This window comes from Eubalaena glacialis, chromosome 11 (genome assembly GCF_028564815.1).
Source record: "Eubalaena glacialis isolate mEubGla1 chromosome 11, mEubGla1.1.hap2.+ XY, whole genome shotgun sequence".
NCBI classification, from domain to species: Eukaryota; Metazoa; Chordata; class Mammalia; order Artiodactyla; family Balaenidae; genus Eubalaena; species Eubalaena glacialis.
This window is the reverse complement of record NC_083726.1, coordinates 40,359,607-40,380,163: the sequence shown is the minus strand read 5'-3', so window position 1 is coordinate 40,380,163 and position 20,557 is coordinate 40,359,607. Positions and strand designations below refer to the sequence as shown.

Here is a 20,557-nt window from a genome sequence, read left to right as displayed (position 1 = left end):
AATTATTTTGAAACAGCATGATCCCTCTCTGGACGGTATTAGAATTTCATGCCTAAATCAAGTTGAACATTAATTTATGTGAGTTTTTTTGTCATTTGCAGTAGTAATGAATGTCTATGAGTGGAACGTCAGGGGAGGGACTGTGTAGATAACAGCTTCGAGAAAAAAGATGTACGTGTGAAGTTCATGTGGGAAGAAATTGCTACAGATTTCTCTCTTTCATTCCTATTCTTAAAGAAAAATACTTAAATTTAAGGACGTCAGTCCTTTTCTTTCAATCTGATTGATAAAAGCAGAAGACTCAGGCCTAAATTATAAATTACATATGTAGTCGAGCAAATGCCCAGACATGATGGAGACAGACCACAGTAAGAAAGAGGAAGGCTGCATGAGTTTTGGGAACCACAAACCTTGGACACTGACATTCTGAAATCAAACGACATTCTGATATCGATTTCCAGGCTTTTTCACTAGGGCAGTATTTATAATCTTTAACCAGCATGGCCAAGGGAGAAGTCTCACGGGCAGTATAGACTCCTGCAGTCATTGCCTAAGTTGTTTTTTATTTAATTGAAGTATAGTTGATTTATAATGCTGTATTAGTTTCAGTTGTACAGCAAAGTGGTTCAGTTATATATATATTTTTTTCAATATATTCTTTTTCAGATTCTTTTCCCATATAGGTTATTACAAAATATTGAGTATAGTTCCCTGTGCTATACAGTAGGTCCATGTTGGTTATCAATTTTATATATAATAGTGTGTACATGTTAATCCCAAACTCCTAATTTATCCCCTTCAATGCCACACCTTTCTTACCTCATCTGGAATGCTGTTTTCTCATTCAGAAAGCTATTCAGTCTCTGATGATGGATTTCTACAAAGTACCATCTGAATCAGCTGATTTTTACAGAGACTCTTCTTCTAACACCCTCTGCAAAATGCTGGCTGGCTTCTTTACTTGTTATCATGAATAACAGCATGATTTTGTAGATACATGTTCTCTCTTTCAACACTGAATGCTCCCTATCCTTTTTCTGTCTACCAGCTGCCTTCTCTCTTCACTGTCAGCATTTTGTGATGAAAAAGAGTCAATGACAAAGTGTGCCTAATATTGTGTAGGGTTTACATTCACTCAGGATTTGAAGCAGGCCCCCGTTCTTACTGTTCAAATGCCGTATCACCTCTGCTAATCCCAATTCTCTCCAAAATGGAACTTAATCTGATCTAACATGCAAAACTCAGAAATGCATCCAGAGCTTACTTGTGACACCAGAGAAAAATGAAGAACGGTGGGCAAATTCACCTAACTTTACCTAAGTTTATATGTTTCACTCCCTCATACCAGGAAAATGAAGTATCTATTTATAAAAATGTTATAAGTATATATCCTAAAAACAATCAAATTTCTACCATACTGGGGTAGGGATTGAGACTTTGTGCTGAATATTGCAAGTACAAATATGAATAAGACCCTATCCCAAAACTCAAGGGGCTCAGAGGCTGGTAGGAAAAATACATACATAAGCAGATAATCATGACATAATTCTAGAAATGTAATAAAAATACCTTAAAGTCCTCATTTTTTCCCTTTTCCAACATAAAGTAGAGGAGTCGTTTTACATATTGAAGAAAAGGGGGTGTGTTTTCATCAGAAGTATAGACAGGATTTCTGTTCCTGGTGGCTTATTAACCACAGAGATTATTTATGCTTCCTTCCAAAAGCTATTGAAATGGTAGAAAAGATATGAAAAGAAAGGGGTGAAGTACATAAAACTCTGGGCAACATGAGAGTACCTTAACAAATCAGAAATTGAGACACTTCCAAAGGATAGAAAGCATTTCATAGTAATCGATCAGGACACCAGATCTGAGAAAACTGTAATCCGGAAGTACTTGATGAAAATACAGTCCAGAGAGAGGAACCATTTTCCCCAGCCGGCCCTAGATATTTTATCAAATTGATCCAGCACTTTTGCCTAGAGAGTAATTGCAATGGAGTAATTTATTAATGGAGAATTACCGGCCCACAGCTGGGCAACCGACTCTAGTTTATACAGAGGTAAATAAGGCCACTCGGAATGCACGCTGAGTAATGTGGGGAGAAGTCTGGGAAGGGTTTAGGACCAAAACAGAAGCAGAGCAAGGTACTCTGAATCTCAAAAGGATATTAAGAAGAACAGGAATAGCCCTTCTGTCAGAAATAAAACATGGTCCACTCCCAGAGAAATGCCTTCATCACCTTGATAACCGAGGTCACTCCTAGCCTACCTGCTGCCCAGGCATCTGTAAGACAAGCCTGCTCATCGGTACACTCCAACCAGGTGCACTGAGCTCCCGGTCAACCCCTCCATTCAGAGGAGAGGCTAACGGGAAAAGAGACTTGCCCAGTTTAGGAGAAATCCATAGCAGTCACTAATACTAATCAACACAAGGTTCAAACACAGACATTCTGGCTTCAGAGCCTATGCTCTCATCTAGCACATAACTGGTCTAGATATGCATTGGCCCAGTATACCTAACTTAGTAACAGAACCTGCCCCCCCACACCTATGTCATATCTCCAATTATTGAAGGGAATTTTTTTAATGTCAGGCAAATATCCAATTGGTGAAACAGCTACCTATACAAATATTGAGAAGGTAAAAAAATCAAGGAAATGTATTTTGGAGCCAGAGCATTGCCACATGGACCAGCCATTATTCCATGAATTCATCCTTAGATCCGATCCTGGCTCTTTCTGATTCTCAAAACTTTTAATTTCTGAAGCAGCAGGGCCTCTAGAAGCCTCATGGCTTTCGGGCTAATGTTCTTACAGCTGTATTGGAATTGCTAGTGCTAGGAAAGGGTGATTTCCATATATGTACGACTTGGAAATTGGGGCTTCTAAATGGGTGCCTACCTCTCACTGTCCTATAACGCCTTGCCAGGGCCACAGAGCTTCAGAAATTTTAACCAGTTTGACACAGAATCCTGAAAAATTCCTTTGGTAGCAGCTGCCCTTTTATTGAAAATTTGATAAATCTGAAATATATATTTAGATCCTACTCCATAGAGAAAGGGGAACAACCTCCATCGAGAAACAGAAAAAAAATTTTTCATTTCTTTCTGAGTCTAATTGACATCACTATGGGAGCAGAGGGTAGAGAGGTAAACAGAAAAATTTGGCCATATTCCAGGATCTGGCCTTCAAAGTGATAGACTTAGAAAATGATTTTGAAAGTTATCTTTCAGTATGACTCACACTAACCAATTCACAAGAGACTAATGTATAAACTAGAATGCCAATATTTGTTTAGGGACTAGACATCTAGGCATCCATTACCTGTACATTCTTTCCTAGCAGAGAAATCTACATGCAAATAATACTATGTTAACTTCATGAATCAGAGCAGGAGAAGCTCCTTGCATCTAGCTCTGTAATAGGGATATATCAATATTTGCTACAGGAACAAGCTGATGATGATGATCATCATCATCATCATCATCATCAACACTGCATTAAAACAATTGTTATCAACTACCACTGAGTGCCTGCAATGTGCTTATTCACATTTTATCTAATTTCATAATAAATATATAGGTTGTATACTATTATCCTTTTTAACAGGTGAGGAAACACTGGCTCAGAATGCAAGTAATGTGCTCTTGTTTTTATAGCTAAAAAAGGCAAGAGTCAGAACTGAGATCCCTCTCAAACTGGCCATCCTAGAGCTCATGTGTGCTCACAAGGTCCTTAACAGTACCACTTACCTTGTGAAAGTCTCCTCTTCCCTTGATGGATTTTATCTCTTTTTTTTTTTAACACCCTAATTCCTACATTTCATTATGAATTATTTTTCCTTTAGGTATGTTGTTATTACTTTCATCTGTGTAGCTTTAAAGTTTCTCGTAGAACTATATTTTGCCTGTTCTTTCTGCCTCTAGCCCTGATAATTCTGTGATTTGAAGTTGCTGTTGTAGAAATCCTTCTCATATTTCAGTTTGATTTTATAATTTTACTCCATTAATTTTAGTGGTGCTTTGCTGGCATTCCTACCTTTTCTTTCTTTGTTAGGCACAAAACTTTCACACGGTCCTTTTGGTTTGGGGTTTTTTTGGTTGCTGTTCTTTCTCACTGATTTTGTCTTTGATTGCCAAAGCCCCTGAGTGATTTCTAAAATCAAAATCTTCGGTAAACAAGTGGAATGATATTAAGTCATATCTCCTATTTGATTCTATATTTCACCTTCTAGAATACAAGGTGACTTTTAGTTGATTGAAATCAACACTCATATTTTATTCATGCTATCAGTATACTTTTATCTTAGTAAAATTGTTAGTTTATCTGTAATATGATATTCAGTGATGAATCTGTAAGAGTGTGCCCTCACTCTGAAATGTCTCCTTAGTCAGCTGGATATTAATTGAGATTCGGCTATTGCTATTACCTGTTTTAAGGAAAAGCAGTTGCATATTAATGGCATGGAAGAAAAAATAGTTTGGCTAAATATAAACATTTTCTCCCAGTAAATGCATCATCGTGTATAACCAGATTGATGAAATAAAACATGTAGTTCTAAGCATCAATGATCTTGAGCTACACAATGGGGCAAGTTGCAAATCTTCCCTGTACCTGTTGTTTCACAGTAAGGTAGAGATGCTTTCTACTTAAGAATATTAAAAAATTGTGGTAATATGGCATTCTGAGATTAAAGGTCATCCAACAACTTTCAAAGAGGAAGATGGGCCATTCAGGACAAGTAGTTTAGATCGCTTTTCAGTTTTCTTTCAATATGTCATAATATCAAATTATTCATATGTTTGGAAAAAAGCCTAAAGAGATAAGAAGACTCCCTACAGAATGACTTTATTTTGATGCAATTATAGTGTCTGTAATTACTAAATCTACAATGAAAAGGCAATTTGACTTCATATATTGCTGTCATTAAGCCAGAATGCCTGTTTATTATGCAAATGAGAGGGTATTTACAGATCATGCTTCTCGATGCCAACTATTACACTGAACTCTTTCTTTGAAGACCTAAAATGTAAACTGCTATATATTCATCTGTCTTATCACTGAGCCACTCAAATGGAAATGGCATTAAGTCCAATTGTTGGCCAAATGTAAGTTAAAAAAAAAATAAAGGCTACAGATACTGATTTTTATCAAAGTCATATTTTGCACAGTGATGCTTAAATGTGAGATAAGGAGGAGAAGCCAAAGAAAAGGAATCCACTAAGAAATGCTTGGAGAGTGTGCCATGTAATAGACATAATAGGGTACCTGCCTCTCAAATATCCTTTCCAAGTGTTTGGTTCCCCCTGATTTACTTCCAAAGTGCTCCAAGTGGATGAAGGCACAGTTGTATAATGTCCCCTCACTCACACATTTTGATTAATTATGGACACATTAAAAAGTAGAGCATTCAATTTGAATACAATGTACAAAATTAGAACCTTACCTAAACCTTTTAAATCTTCTAAATTAGATAGAACCAATCACAAAGCCAATTTTCTGGTATTCTGAATAAATTCAATTTGTATTCATCTAGCACTTTAGGATGCTGGGCAATGATCTTCACCATAATTCATAGGATGTAGGGAAGATACAGCTCTGTTCTGAATAGGAGAAAATGTAATGAGTGTCTCACAGACTTATTGAGCATAAAAAACTAGGGGTCAAATGCACACACAGGTAAAGGGTATTAGCAAGAAGCCAATACCCTTTTCTACTACTATGCTAGGCATAGCATAGTAGAAAATAAGCCGATAGAAAAAATTTTATTTTTGTTATTGTGGAGATCATATTATAAAGTATTTGTGTATGCTAGCTTTTGACTGCAGGCAACACCAAATGCAACACAAAATGGATTAAACCATAAGAAACACTTATCTCCCATTGCAAGAAGTTCCCAGGTATGGTGGTCGTACGGTTAAACAGTACAGCAGCTCAAACCATCTTCAGGGTCCATGATTACTCCCAACTTTCAGCTCCTTTATCCGTAAAACATCAGCCTCTCCTTCACTGCGTTCTCTCATGATCACAACACAGTTACAAGCAGTTCTAGCTGCCACACACAAATATAACACCAACCAGCAGAAGATAAATCACTTCCTGTGTACGTATTTTCAAGAGTTAGAAAAACTTTCCCAGACATCAGCCAGCAGACTTCCTCTTATACCACAACAGGCCCAAACTGGATCACATGGCATTGCTCAAACCAACCATTGGGAAGAAGTATGGGATTACCAGGACTGACATATAGACTAATAAAATTTACCCATGAGTGGGGGATAAGGAGTAGTAGTTGCTCATCTAAAAATGCGTATCTAAAAATATGGCTTATCTGAAATCAGAAGGAAGGAATAGCTGTTAGGTGAGCAACTGACCTACCATCTTGCTTATTATTATTTTGTAAGTTGTATATATTGTTCATTCAAGTCTCCTGTCCCCAGATTAGTTCATTAGCACACAATAGAAGGTCGAATTCAGGAAGAATAAGCCAAGTCACTTTTTATACTTCATATCTGATATATTTAGCGTGTAAACTTAGCCTTCAGGCCCAACTATACTCAGATATTTAAATCCCGCTGGTTTTCTACCTGGTATGTTCTCTCAGTTCAGTCTTTCATAATCATTTCTACCAGAGCATATATCACATTGGATTTTAACCATCTGTATGCATCTGTATTTATTCATTTATTAACGAGGCAGAATTCCACAGGCCCTGGAGCTAGCTTGTTTCAATTCAAATCCTCTCTCCAGCACTTATTAGCTGTGCAACCTTTGGTAAGTTTCCTTATCTATGATAGACAGATAGTACTGCCTGACTTATGGGTTTATTTTGTGATCATTAAATGAGCTTCTACGTTTCAAGCTCTTATTTTATTTATTAATTTACTGTTTTTAACTGGAGACTGCAGAAATTTCCATCATATTTACCACAATCTGAACTGTGTATAGACTGATTTTAAAGTTTTGCTTCCCTGTGTGACAAAACAATGATAGTTTGCACACCGTTTGATAAGAGAGGGCTTTGAGCCGCAAGCTTACATTTTCTCTCAAGTGCCTGTAGCTCAGAAACAGCAAGAGTTCAGAGCTGGGTTTCAGCAAAGCAATGGAGAATGGGAATTCCAAATGATTATTCTGTTGCTGCTATAGAAAACATTTTGAGAGTCAATTTGCTTGATCCAGCTAACCTGTACCACTTCCAAAGCTGCAAAAGCATCTAGCTTTATCTTACTGTACAAAAGAACAAAACTGTACAGAAGGGGTAACTTCAACTAATATCGTACACAATGACACTGTTGATGAAAACTATGCTAAACTGATCTATGTAAGATTTCCATTCCATCTCTAGGTTTTCATATCTACCATTTTTATCAAAAAATAAAAAAGGGAGACTTTGACACTGTATCGTTTTTAAAATGCTACAAAATGCACTTGAAGTTTTTATAATTCATCTGAAAAAGCTCTTTTGCAATCTTTTCTTGATCATGACCCTGCCATCTTATCAAAATCTTGGGAGGCCCTTTAAAGCTATAAAAGTTCTCCAATACTGAGTGGTGCTTTGAAAATAAATTACAGTTTTTGAAACTGCATTAGTAGAGAAATGGATATACAATAAATGGATTACTAGAAAAACAATGTTAAATTTGTGAATTTATTATTAAATGCTTTTAGAAACATCTCTGATATCCCAATTTCCAAGATTTCTTTCCCTATTATAGGTGGGAAATTTTCAATTTGTCTAAGAACTCTTGCTTTTCTATCTCATTATCACAGTATTTCAGTACTTGGGTTTTGACTTGGATATGTTTTGTTTCCATTCTTTTATTCTCTATATTATAGGTCTAAGGGGGAAAATAATCTAGCAATGAATATAGTTTTCATTTGGCTCAGGGATTCATTTTTACTTTAGCTAGTTCTTCTGAAATTTATGTTGACTATAATTGCTAAATATAATTGTGGTGATTGATCTTCTGGGAATGAGAAACTCAGTTTGTTTAAAATTTTATACAGTCTATTACTTTATAATACATTGTTTGTAAACAATGCTCATGCTTTCTCTTCATTCTTTAGGAAATCTCTATTTCATGTACTCTAAGAAACCATTAATTACGGGATGCAGCATGATTTTATATACCACTAAGAAAAAATGCTGCACATTAAACTATGTCCAAAAATGGTTTCATATCACTTGAATTTTTGTTTTGTACTTATTGAAAGGTCATTGACTTATTTAGACGGATTTTATTTTGTGTCATTTTTGTGCATACAAACGAGGAAAATAAAAGAGATGGGTTAATAACTTGCAAAGATTTCTAAATCTGTCCTCAATTCATAGTTGATGACGCCCATCTTTTCTTACACACCATTTTCCTTTGTGCCATCAATAGTGTTCGATAAAGCATCTCTTTAAATATTGTTCCATTAGTGCTCCTAAAATCTTCCAAGCTGTTTGACTCCCATTCTGCTAGTTTTGAGTGTATAAGCTTACAGTAGAAAGCTTCAGACACAGCCAGGATTCAGATCCCTTCCTCAAATGGCCTTTAAATGATTTGTTACTGGGATATCAATAGGAATAAGAAGACAGTTGAGTGTGCACAGGCCTGGCTGACAGTGATAGTGAGATGCCATAGATTATAAGGCAAATAAATCCTCATTTCAGAGGTATAAAAACATGGGGGAAAATTGTAATGTGGAAAAAAAATGTATTCACAGTTGAATGTTTTAATCTCTCCACTATCAATGAGTCACCATGGCATTTTTCTAAACCTACACAATAGGGGTCCCACATCACTCTACATCATCGGTTCTTTCACTTCACACACATAGCCAGTTATGAATGCAGAGCAGACTTAGTAACAGAATTCACCACCTCTGGCTATAAATTCAGATATTCCAGAAACAACTAAGCCTAGTGAACCCACACAGTAGGTTTTACTTCTAATCATGCTTTCTTGATTACAAGGTACAGATACTCAGATTACTATCAATATTAGTATTTGCAAGATACTACGTCCTGAAACTCAGAACTGAAAACCAAGCCAAAGGAAGCAGGACAGCCAGAGGGATGCGGCTGCTTGGTGGTCACAGATTTGAGCCCTGGGATCAGCTGCATTTGGAGCCCTGGTCCCCCCACTTATTAACTCTGTGACAATGAGCATGTTTCTTCTCTTCTCTATGCTTCAGTTTCTTTAGGGTATTTCATAGCTTAAATTGCTGAAGGAGAGAATCTTATTGGCCTCACTCACCTTTTCATGCTAAACAGTGTCATCGGCCTCAGGCCAGCATCTAAGTGAGGTGCCCTTGAATCAGGTACTCATACCTCCTTACATCTGCTGTGCCCATGGCTCTTGGGGGGTGATCATGCAATCTACATGGACTCTTTTCCATCATTAGAGTCTGTAAGCAGGACAATTTCAGTGGAAAGGGGCTATGGATGGGCATTCACAACTTAAGTACATCTCCCACCACCATCTACAGGATCCACAGTCAGATCTCGCCTCAGAAAAAAAGAAAGTTTTAAAAAATTTTTAATAGATACAAAGATTTTGAACAAATTGAGCCAGCTTGAAAATCAACCCTAGTAATAATGACACTTTTGCCAAAGTACATTATTATTTTTTTAAACAATGAAAATTAGAGTAAGACAGGAAAATAACTGAATTCTTATTATTGCCAGTGTCCTTCCACCTTTAAGGAAGAGAAATCTTGAAGAACTGCTTTTGCTTGTCTTGGGGAGACAGGAATGGAAGGGGGTAAACACTGGACAACCTGGAAAACTAAATTGTGTAAGATAAAGATAGGAAATAATTCACATTGAACATATGAAAACCAGAAGTTGCCAGTCAATTCCAATGTCTAGTAGGAGTAGCTGACCATTTAAAAGTTTGACCTCTGGTTTTTAATACAAATGTTGCTTTTCTGCTCTTTGGAGCCCCTAACATATGTACCCCCCTCTGCTTACTCCTTTTGGACCCAGATTTCCTAATTCCTGGTCCTACAGTTTACTTCTTATACATGCTTTCCCATCTGCTCCCTGGCGATCAGAGTAGTGTTTCCAGTTGTCTATGTCAGGAAGGTAACTGCGAGTTGTAATTTACCACTATTGGTGTCAAGAGGTGCCATCCTGGGGTCTGTTTGAGTCTCCATAATGGCAGGAAGAGGCAGCCAGGAGAAACTCAGGGGCTGTCTCAGTGGTGTGAATTGGCATCTTACTCTCCTTTCGCTGACTCCACACAAGGTACAGGACTCAGGAGACACACATAACATGCATCAAGTACCCAGTACATGATAAGTAAGACATAGCAGTAAATAAGTATGGTTCTCCCCTTCGGAGGAAGAAAAGAAACTAAGAAAGAAAGAAAAGACAAAACTAAGGAGAGCAGAAGGATGTCGATTGGAGAGGAGAGACGGGGGTGGGGGCAGAAAGATAGGAGAAGGAAAACCAACATAGCTGTAGGAGGCTGCAGAGAGACAGGCTTGGAAGAAGGGACAGAGGACACATAACAGCACCTTCTATGGAGCCAGGAATGGGAGATCATGGTGATGGTTTCCACGGGCGTTTACTTATTTCCAAACTCATCAAGTTGTACACATTAAATATGTACAGTTTCTGTATGTCAGCCATACCCCAGTCATTCAGTATCTCCTAAGGGATTCTTAGGAGATGCAGCTGGTGAGTGTTCAGTATTCCTCCCTCCTCACATTTTTCCAAAGACACCTTCAGCATAATAACCTCTACACCCCTTCAGTGTTTGTACTGTGCTATTTGTAGGACTGGGGAGGAATGTTGATTCTTTTTACAAAGTAAAGCTAAGCAGGCCCATTTGTATTTGATTTGCAAAGGCATCTATGAGAGATACTGGCTGAGAACCATACTCTTAAGCAGAATTCTCCCTGAACCTCTTTAGGAGACTTTTGTGATGAGATAAAGGGGTAAAATCTGGAGGTACCTAGATCTATTTTGAATCAATAGATTGCAGATACAGGGCTCAGGAGCCTGTATGTTTTATGGTTTCATAAAGGTAGGCTGCGTGCTATGCTTCCATTTGCTCCAAGGTCTGATAAACAACCTTTCATCTCTCTCCATTTTACTGGGACTAACACCAGAAGTCAGCTTTCTCCTGCCATGACAGGGACCGTACAACCTCTCGCTGTCCTCCTACTTCCAGCAAGAGAAACTATGTAAACCGAAGAGACGCTACACCTCAAGCCTGACATTCCAACATTTGCAAACTCACGGAGGATTTTGATCATGCTGCTAGAGTTCACTTACTGCCTAAGGATCCTTGGGTTTGGAAAGAATTTAAATGAAACTTTTGACAGTGTTTTTTTTTTCCCCAAAAATCTTTCAGAGTGGGTATCATAAGTGGGATTCCCAGGGAAGCTGCTCTGAGTCAGAGGTAGCTTACTGGGGACTGCTTTCCATGTAAGGGAGTGGAGGAAGCAAGGTTTAGGCAAGATGCAGTTACCACAGCCTTCAGCTGATCCTACAGGGCTCTTCAGAGATGAACCAAATTAAGGCAGGGGGACGTGCCTTTACACCAGCATCCTCGTCACTGCATATGGGCTGTCCCTGGGGAAGTGGGTTTAACCTTGGACAAAGCAGTTCCCTTTACCCAAGGGTAATTCTTTAGGAGAGACTCCTCAGCTGTGAGCTGTCAGCGGGGCCTGAGACTGAGGGCCTCATTCCTGAAAGGGAGGGAAGGATGCACAGGGCATCTTCTTAGGGTTTTCACCTACACTTACAGAAGGTCAAGGGAAATTCTGATGGTATAAAATGACTACATTCTGCCCTTCATCTCAAAAATACTTTATAACACATTCTGTGATATCTCCTGGACTCTGTAATAATTTCTGCAAGAATTACTTTCAGTTTGGGGCACTTCTGCATTCAAAGACTTTTTCTTAGTAATAATATATTCTTCAACATTTCTTTGACCTTCTTCTCCTGTTTGCTCTTTAATTTTGCATGCTATTATGATAAAGTACAATACTTAAATAGAGATGGAAATAGTTCTTTCAACAAAAATCATTATGTTTATGCAGTATGATAGACTATCTCACTGTAAAATCCAAGAAATCCATATCAATTTATGGACCTAGAGATAGACATAATTAAAGTCCTCCTAAGTAGAATAAATGTAAGGGACAGAGGGAAGTTGTCATGGCAACAAAAAATCCTGATTTTCCTCATTTTATACCACAAATGTATTAACCTTTATGATACCTTAAAATTTCTTCTACATTCTATTTTAACCAGTGGCCATTTTGCATATTATATTTGCTAGATATGTAGCTGAATCCTTCTTTCTTGCAGTTTAGTTTTTCACATTACATCGTAAAGTTTGTTTTTTTTTTTAATCTGGCATTAAGAAATAAATCTCTTTCTGCAAGGTATAGTTTTCTCAAGAGTAAAACAGTTTTTTTTGTTTTGTTTCTTTGTTTTTTTTAACACCTTTATTGGAGTATAATTGCTTTACAATGGTGTGTTAGTTTCTGCTTTATAACAAAGTGAATCAGTTATACATATACATATGTCCCCATATCTCTTCCCTCTTGCGTCTCTCTCCCTCCCACCCTCCCTATCCCACCCCTCTAGGTGGTCACAAAGCACGGAGCTGATCTCCCTGTGCAATGCGGCTGCTTCCCACTAGCTATCTATTTTACGTTTGGTAGTGTATATATGTCCATGCCACTCTCTCACTTTGTCACAGCTTACCCTTCCCCCTCCCCATATCCTCAAGTCCATTCTCTAGTAGGTCTGTGTCTTTATTCCCGTCTTGCCCCTAGGTTCTTCATGATCTTTTTTTTTTTTTTTTTCCTTAGATTCCATTTATATGTGTTAGCATACGGTATTTGTTTTTCTCTTTCTGACTTACTTCACTCTGTATGACAGACTCTAGGTCCATCCACCTCACTACAAATAACTCAATTTCTTTTCTTTTTATGGCTGAGTAATATTCCATTGTATATATGTGCCACATCTTCTTTATCCATTCATTTGTTGATGGACACCTAGGTTGCTTCCATGTCCTGGCTATTGTAAACAGAGCTGCAATGAATATTTTGGTACATGACTCTTTCTGAATTGTGGTTTTCTCAGGGTATATGCCCAGTAGTGGGATTGCTGGGTCGTATGGTAGTTCTATTTTTAGTTTTTTAAGGAACCTCCATACTGTTCTCCATAGTGGCTGTATCAATTTACATTCCCACCAACAGTGCAAGAGGGTTCCCTTTTCTCCACACCCTCTCCAGCATTTATTGTTTCTAGATTTTTTGATGATGGCCATTCTGACTGGTGTGAGATGATATCTCATTGTAGTTTTGATTTGCATTTCTCTAATGATTAATGATGTTGAGCATTCTTTCATGTGTTTGTTGGCAATCTGTATATCTTCTTTGGAGAAATGTCTATTTAGGTCTTCTGCCCATTTTTGGATTAGGTTGTTTGTTTTTTTTTTTTGATATTGAGCTGCATAAGCTGCTCGTAAATTTTGGAGATTAATCCTTTGTCAGATGCTTCATTTGCAAATTTTTTCTCATATTCTGAGGGTTGTCTTTTCATCTTGTTTATGGTTTCCTTTGCTGTGCAAAAGCTTTTAAGTTTCATTAGGTCCCATTTGCTTATCTTTGTTTTTATTTCCATTTCTCTAGGAGGTGGGTCAAAAAGGATCTTGCTGTGATTTATGTCATAGAGTGTTCTGCCTATGTTTTCCTCTAAGAGTTTGATAGTGTCTGGCCTTACATTTAGGTCTTTAATCCATTTTGAGTTTATTTTTGTGTATGGTGTTGGGGAGTGTTCTAATTTCAATCTTTTACACGTAGCTGTCCAGTTTTCCCAGCACCACTTATTGAAGAGGCTGTCTTTTCTCCACTGTATATGCTTGCCTCCTTTATCAAAGATAAGGTAACCATATGTATGTGGGTTTATCTCTGGGCTTTCTATCCTGTTCCATTGATCTATATTTCTGTTTTTGTGCCAGTACCATACTGTCTTGATTACTGTAAGCAAAACAGTTTTAAAGGCTTTTTCTTCTGTGTAATTTAAAATAATTCAGGTTTGTAATATACTGACAATGTAAACATACGGGAAAAAAAACAGTGAGTATCCTATCACGAGGTTGACATTTTTAAGTGTATCTTTCCAACCTCTTTTATACAAAAGATCTTATCTAGAGAAATTGGACATACTTTATATAATGTTTCATAATTTTCATTTTCATCTAATGCTCTAATGTATTTCCAGGTTTGTAAATATTTATTAATATTTATTAATATTTATTATTTAAGATAATTCTAGTAACATTATTTTATGGATTACCATAATTTAAGTCTGTTAGGTAGTTTCTGGTCTTCTAATACTATAAATAAGTTACTACAAACATCCTTATATTAAATGAATTCTTTACTGTGAATTCCTAGAAAATGAATGAGTGCTTCTACAGCTTTTAACATGTTCTCTTACTTGTGCCTCTATAAAGTATTTTTCAAAACTATGGTCTTTACCCATTGCCAAGTTTTTTGTATCCTCACCTTTCACATCTATATTTATCCTCATTTACAATGAATATATATTAACTTTCAGTTTTTTTGACTATTTGTTAAATTAAACACTTTTTTTTTGGTAGGAGGGATTTGCATTTCTTTCTTTTAGAATTGCTTGCTTGTGTCCTTTATACCCAACCTTCTTCTAGGTGGGAATTTATTTTTCTATTCAATAATATTTATCTTGGCATATTCAAGATGTTAAATTCCACCTTAACAAACTCAGACTATACCTCAAAATTAAGCAGTCTCTTTCCTATTAGTAAGATGACTTGTGTTTTCTATTTACTGGTAAACGAATTCAAAAGAAAATCATAAATACCTTTCCAGTACTGATTTAATTGTTTCATAATACTTAAATGTTATTACTGGAATAGACCAGTGGAAGGAACTTTGGATCAGGCTAAATCTGTGTAGAACAAATCACTTAACCTCTCCACAACCATTTTTTTTCCCTGTAAAATATGACTGAGTTACTTTTCAGGGTTGTAATAAGAATTGAGGATATTATACTTAAATATCAATGCCAGCATTTTGGCACATAGTATGTTCTTAGTAAATGGCATCTTTAGTTTTTCTTAGCCTCATTTAGTGTTATTGTATCTTAACAGGTCCCTTAGCATAGTGATTTTCCAAACTGTAGGTCGCAAACCAATAGTTGTTTGTGAAACTAATAAATATAACTAGAATTTTTTACTAAAACAGAACAGAATAGAATGGAATGTATCAGAATATTTCACACATAGTAAGGGCAAGTTTCTTTATGTGAAATGTGTTCCATATTTAACATATAGGGGGAGAGTGTGTATACTGGAGCACAATACACAATGTACTTCTTACTAAGGGTCATAGTCCAAAACTTCTTCAAAAAAACCACTATTTTATTAGATTTTAGTCTCATAGCATACAAGTCCCTTATACTAGTAGCTAGGACACCTAGGTTCAAACCTCAACTCCACTAATTACTACTATCTATCTTTGAACCAATTGCATAACTTCTGTATGCCTTAGTCTCCTCACCTGTAAAATGGGTGCTAATTATACTTATCTCATGGGAATGGTGTGAGAACTCTATGATTTCATATATCTCAGCCACTTAGCAGGTCCTCAATAACTGTTGGCTGTTTTTTGTCAAGACTTGAGTAGAACATAAATTTTTTTTACTAAATAAACAAATAATGCCACCTGCACTAAAATACATAAGAGAGTATAAAGTCATCACATTAGTCAGGACTGAATAATAAGCTAGTTTTTCCACCTGCAAAATGATGCTTCTTGATAAGCATCTTATTTCCCTAAATATGCATTTTCGAGAGCCATGTAACTGTTCTTGGTTTTGTTATTTACAAACACTATCTCTCAAAATATAAAGGAATGAAAATAAATTCAGCAATTGGTCTTTATTTGTCAGTATATTAGATCCTTAATTGCCCATTATATCTTTATAATTTGTGAAGGACTTTTAATTTCACAGTGGTATACATTAAGTAAAAGAAGCACTGTCTATATATTTCTTACATAATCTTTTCTTGATTTTTAAAACAATCAGAAATGGTAGGGATAATATCATTGGCTAGTAAGTTCCAAGTTTATAGATTTTACCTTTTTTGATAAAACACCTTGCAAGCTGTACCTTATGTCTGAAGAGGATTCTTTCTGGAAATTATAGAAACATTCTTTGCTTCCTTCACAACAACAACAAAAATACTGCGTAAGCTTCAAGTGCCTTTTCTAAATGTTGACTCTGTTTAATAAAAGCCTTATTTTTCCCAAAACCTTTTAGATCATTCAACTTATATATACAAATGTTTTATGTATATTCCAAAATAAACTGGGGAAATGTGAAAATATTTAACAACCCAAGAGAAAGGACCCAAACATCTCCGTGCACAAAAGCTATAAACAACTGTGTAGCCAGTTGGAGGGAGCAGCCGGAAGTCAGGCTCATCCCAGCAATGATATCCCACTTCCAGAACATGACAGAAAGTGAGCTGAAACAGACAATATACCTTTAATTTAATAATGACACTGTTGTATTTAGCTATTCTATTTAGCACAATCGTTTCCTTTAAATCCCACAGCAAACCATAATTCCTCAAATATCCTCAACTATCCTGTGGAGATAAGTAATGATAATCACATCTGGTGATTCTCATAGCAGAGGAACGAATTCATTTTTTAATACACACAGATATTTTATGCATATGTATGTGTTTGTGTGTGTGTAACTGTAGTCTTGCTAAGTCACATGAAATATGAGTTAAGGTATCATCAATATTAATAGCTTCACCTAGGTTGTGCAAACAGTACTCCAAATTTTTGCAGGGAGACAAGAGCCAAAGCTAAACAGAATCGGAAAATCAGGGAAAGCTTCTGGAAAGTGACCCTGAGTTAGAAAAAATAAAATTTTTTTACAAGCTGGAAAAGTCTGAGCTGCCAAATGCTATTAGGGAGGGAGGGATAGATCAATCAATTGATTGATCAATTAATCAATAGAAGGAACAAACTTGCATGCCAGACATTGTGCTAAATTCTTTGCAGGGATTAAAACCTTACATACTTGGTATGATTACTCTCCTTTTACAAATGAAGAAACTCAAGAACAGAGAAGCCCTGAGCCCCTATCTGTCTAATTCTTTAGGATTGTATTAGTAGCTACTAGTGAAAAATTCAAAGCTTTGAAAAGAGAACTAATCTATTATAAAATTTGATCATCTATGTATCTCAGCCTCATCCATGATCTCCTTTCAGGAGACCCAAAATCTCTAGATTTTGATTAAGATTTTAATAAATCCCATACATTTGAGATTATTCTACTTTCAACTGTACTCTCACTAAATATGTAAGTAGGCGTAATTAAGGCACAGAAGGTTTGAATTCTATAAAAATCCTTTATCTGCTTGCTCGTTATTTCCATTTCTTTGCAACTCAAAAGGGCTTTATGGGTCCATCAACTTTCCTGCTGAGACTGTGAAGTTAGGCCCAGGCCTATTTGTATTTATCTGTTTCTGCCCCAAATCATGTCCACTCTCACCAGCACAGTCTGAAAACTTACATCACACAGTAAAAGTATTTAAGTCCAGAATACATTTAGATTGGAGAATATGACTTCATTTGTACCCCTTTAGAAGACCTTCTTTACATTTATACAGCACTTCACATGTACTAAGAAAAATCTAGGCAGGGCAGGTTTCAATTCTTCATATTTCAAAAGATGTATAAATTAAGAAGTTTAATGCCTTGTCAAACTTCATTTAGCTAGTGAAGAAAACTAGAACTGTTTTCTGCATTCAAGGCTAAGATTTTTTCACTGACTACCTTAAGGATTCATTTTTTAAAATATTTTGAAGATAACATTTTAAATAATTGAATAAATTTAATAATTTATATTATTAATTATATAATTCAATAATATAATCAAACTAAATAAACTGAAATAATTAAAGTCATATTTTGTCATCAGCACCTCAGTCTATATAGTCAATCATGCCACATTTACAGTGGCTTCAAAAATTCACCCAGCAAGACAAGTGAATTATTGATCATAGTATTATCTACAGTAAATGTCAAAAAAAAATAACTGGGCAGAAAGCATACTATCAATAAATGAGATTCAAGAACTAATTTCTGTATAACATTCAGGAATCTTAGCGTATCAATGTTACAATAGTATTCTTTACAACCATTTTAAAATTTACTAACATTTTGAATGTGCTATCATTTATAATTTATCAACACTTCCAATGTAAATATTTGGTCTCTCTTTTTCGAAAACGCAAAACATTTAGAGTATAGAGCATGTATGTTGTCAGCAATTGTTTCATGGACATTTCAGTAGGATATGGGTTAAAAAGTTAAATCTATATAGCAAATAATTGCCTGTATAAGTAACTAATAGATTTGACAGTTTCATTTTATTGTTAGGAGAAAATGCTTTCAATAACTATGTCTGGTCTTACCTTCTGGGGAAGAACCTTCTCTGTGGTTCCATAAATATTTCATGAACCAACATAAAGTAATATGCTAATGACAGGCTATTTACCCAGTGAGCAGGTGTGCCCTCTGATGTTTTTTCGTCTCTAGAATAGCTCTGATGTGGGGTCAGTTAAACCAGTTTGAATTGTTCTTTTTTTTTTGCTTCCCTCCCCTCACAGTTTCACCTGAACCTAAAATGGTGAGCGAGAGTCATCATGAGGCCCTGGCAGCCCCGCCAATCACCACTGCAGCGACTGTTCTACCAAATAATGCCACAGAGTCAGCCAGTCCTGGGGAAGGAAAGGAGGATGGCTTTTCTAAGCTGAAGGAGAAGTTTATGAATGAGTTGCATAAAATTCCATGTGAGTATTGTATATTGTTGCATGCGTAAAAATAAATGGTTGAAAATCAACGTACCCATTGGGAGAAAAAGAATTCCTCTTAACCTAAGTGTACATTTGATTTTTTATTATTGGAATGGTAGTATTCCAAAAATAAAATGGAATATTCTTGGAAATGGAATATTCTTCTTAAGGATTTAAATATACTTAATACATGAAAATCCAATTTATAAAAAAAACTATCTTGTGTTTAATGTAGGTGGGCTCTTTTTTTAATCTTCTTCAATGTCTCTTTCTCCAGAGAATGTTAACGTTTATGTGTTGTGTATTTTAGATTTGTATTTATGAAATCATTCCACTGTAAAGATTATTCCTAAGCAATGGCTAAAATGTACTTTCCCATTATTACAAGTTTGGTTTTCTTTCACTCATCTGTTAATATTTCAAAAGCTTTTGCACACTTTTTAACATTTTCTTTGTTGTCATTGGGAAAGAAACAATAACCTGGACCTAAGTTTATTTGTGTGGGTATAGCACTAAGTCCAACCAGCGCCATTTAATTTAAATCGTAAACTACAGGTTGGTCTTTTTTCTTCAGAGATGAACATTTACTATGCACTAGACACTTCTCTAGGTTCTGGGAAAGTAAGTTTTGGCCCTCACAAAGCTTATATTCTAGTGGGGGAAAAGAAATAATCAGTAAGGAGGCAAATGTATATGGTACATCATGAAATGGTAAATAATGTAAGGAAACAGAAGGAGAGTAAGTGGGAAAGGGAAGGGGGTAGAGGGTAAAAGGTTATTATTTTTTAGGATTATCTGAGCTGATTTCCTTTGTAAGGAAACCTGGAGGAAGTAGGGGAGAAAGTTCTAAAACCTGTGATATACAAAGGCCCTTAGGCAAGAATCTGCTGGAATGGCAAGGAGCTCAGTGTGCCTTCGATAGAATAACACAAGGTAGAGAATGGCAGAAGACAAACCTGAGGCCCTGTTATATGGAGCCTAGTGAATTGTTCTAAGGAACCTGGGTTTTACTCTGAGTGAAATAAAATGCCTTCGCAACATTCTGAGCAGAGGTATCCCATGATCTGACATAGGTTTTTCTTAAAAATCACTCTTGCTGTTGTGTTGAAAACGTGCTTAGAGGGGCAAGGACAGAAGATAAAGCAAGCTGTTGCAATCATCTAGATGAGAGATTTACCAAAGTTATAAGAGTTATTCTATAAGGACATTAAGAAACTACATGAAAACTACAGGGAATCAATTTCTTATCCTCCCAGGAATTAACAACTTGTTCATCTGTTTGTCCACTTTCAACAAATCCAAGTGCATTTGAGAGACACTCTTAGCTCAGTTGTCAGTAATTTCCATTCCCAGCATGAAGCTCCATAACCTAGGGAAGATGGAGATGGTCCAATAGAGCGATCCCTAGGATGGGAAACACAGGCTCTCAGCTTCTCTTCCTTGCTCTGCTGCTGAGCTGATGGACTGACTTGGGTATCTTTTGATATGACTTTGAAGTCATAACTACAGGGCAAAAACCAAATGCATCTGTCATGGGGGCAAACTCTCACTTGAATATTTTATCGAGATGCTTGGTCTAAAAGAAATGTGTTAGAGGGACGCAGAGAAAGAAAAGAACACCACCAAATCAAACGCATATTCTGCCTTGTCTTCAACACCATTTCCTTCTCTGGAA

General features: G+C 36.3%; 1 protein-coding gene and 1 long non-coding RNA gene across 10 annotated transcripts in view; one reads left to right on the top strand and one right to left on the bottom strand.

The window, feature by feature from the left end:
* SYT1 (synaptotagmin 1) overlaps window positions 1-20,557 on the top strand; it is a 1,216,262-nt gene that overhangs the window by 997,833 nt on the left and 197,872 nt on the right. For all 9 annotated transcript variants that reach the window (XM_061204233.1, XM_061204230.1, XM_061204232.1 and 6 more), the window contains one exon: window positions 18,697-18,879. In XM_061204233.1, the coding sequence (XP_061060216.1) occupies window positions 18,714-18,879 (166 nt within the window). In that variant the 5' untranslated portion in view covers window positions 18,697-18,713. The remainder of the gene's footprint in view (window positions 1-18,696; window positions 18,880-20,557) is intronic.
* The window catches only part of LOC133100321 (uncharacterized), a 268,666-nt gene that overhangs the window by 92,895 nt on the left and 155,214 nt on the right, over window positions 1-20,557 (bottom strand). The window lies entirely within an intron of this gene.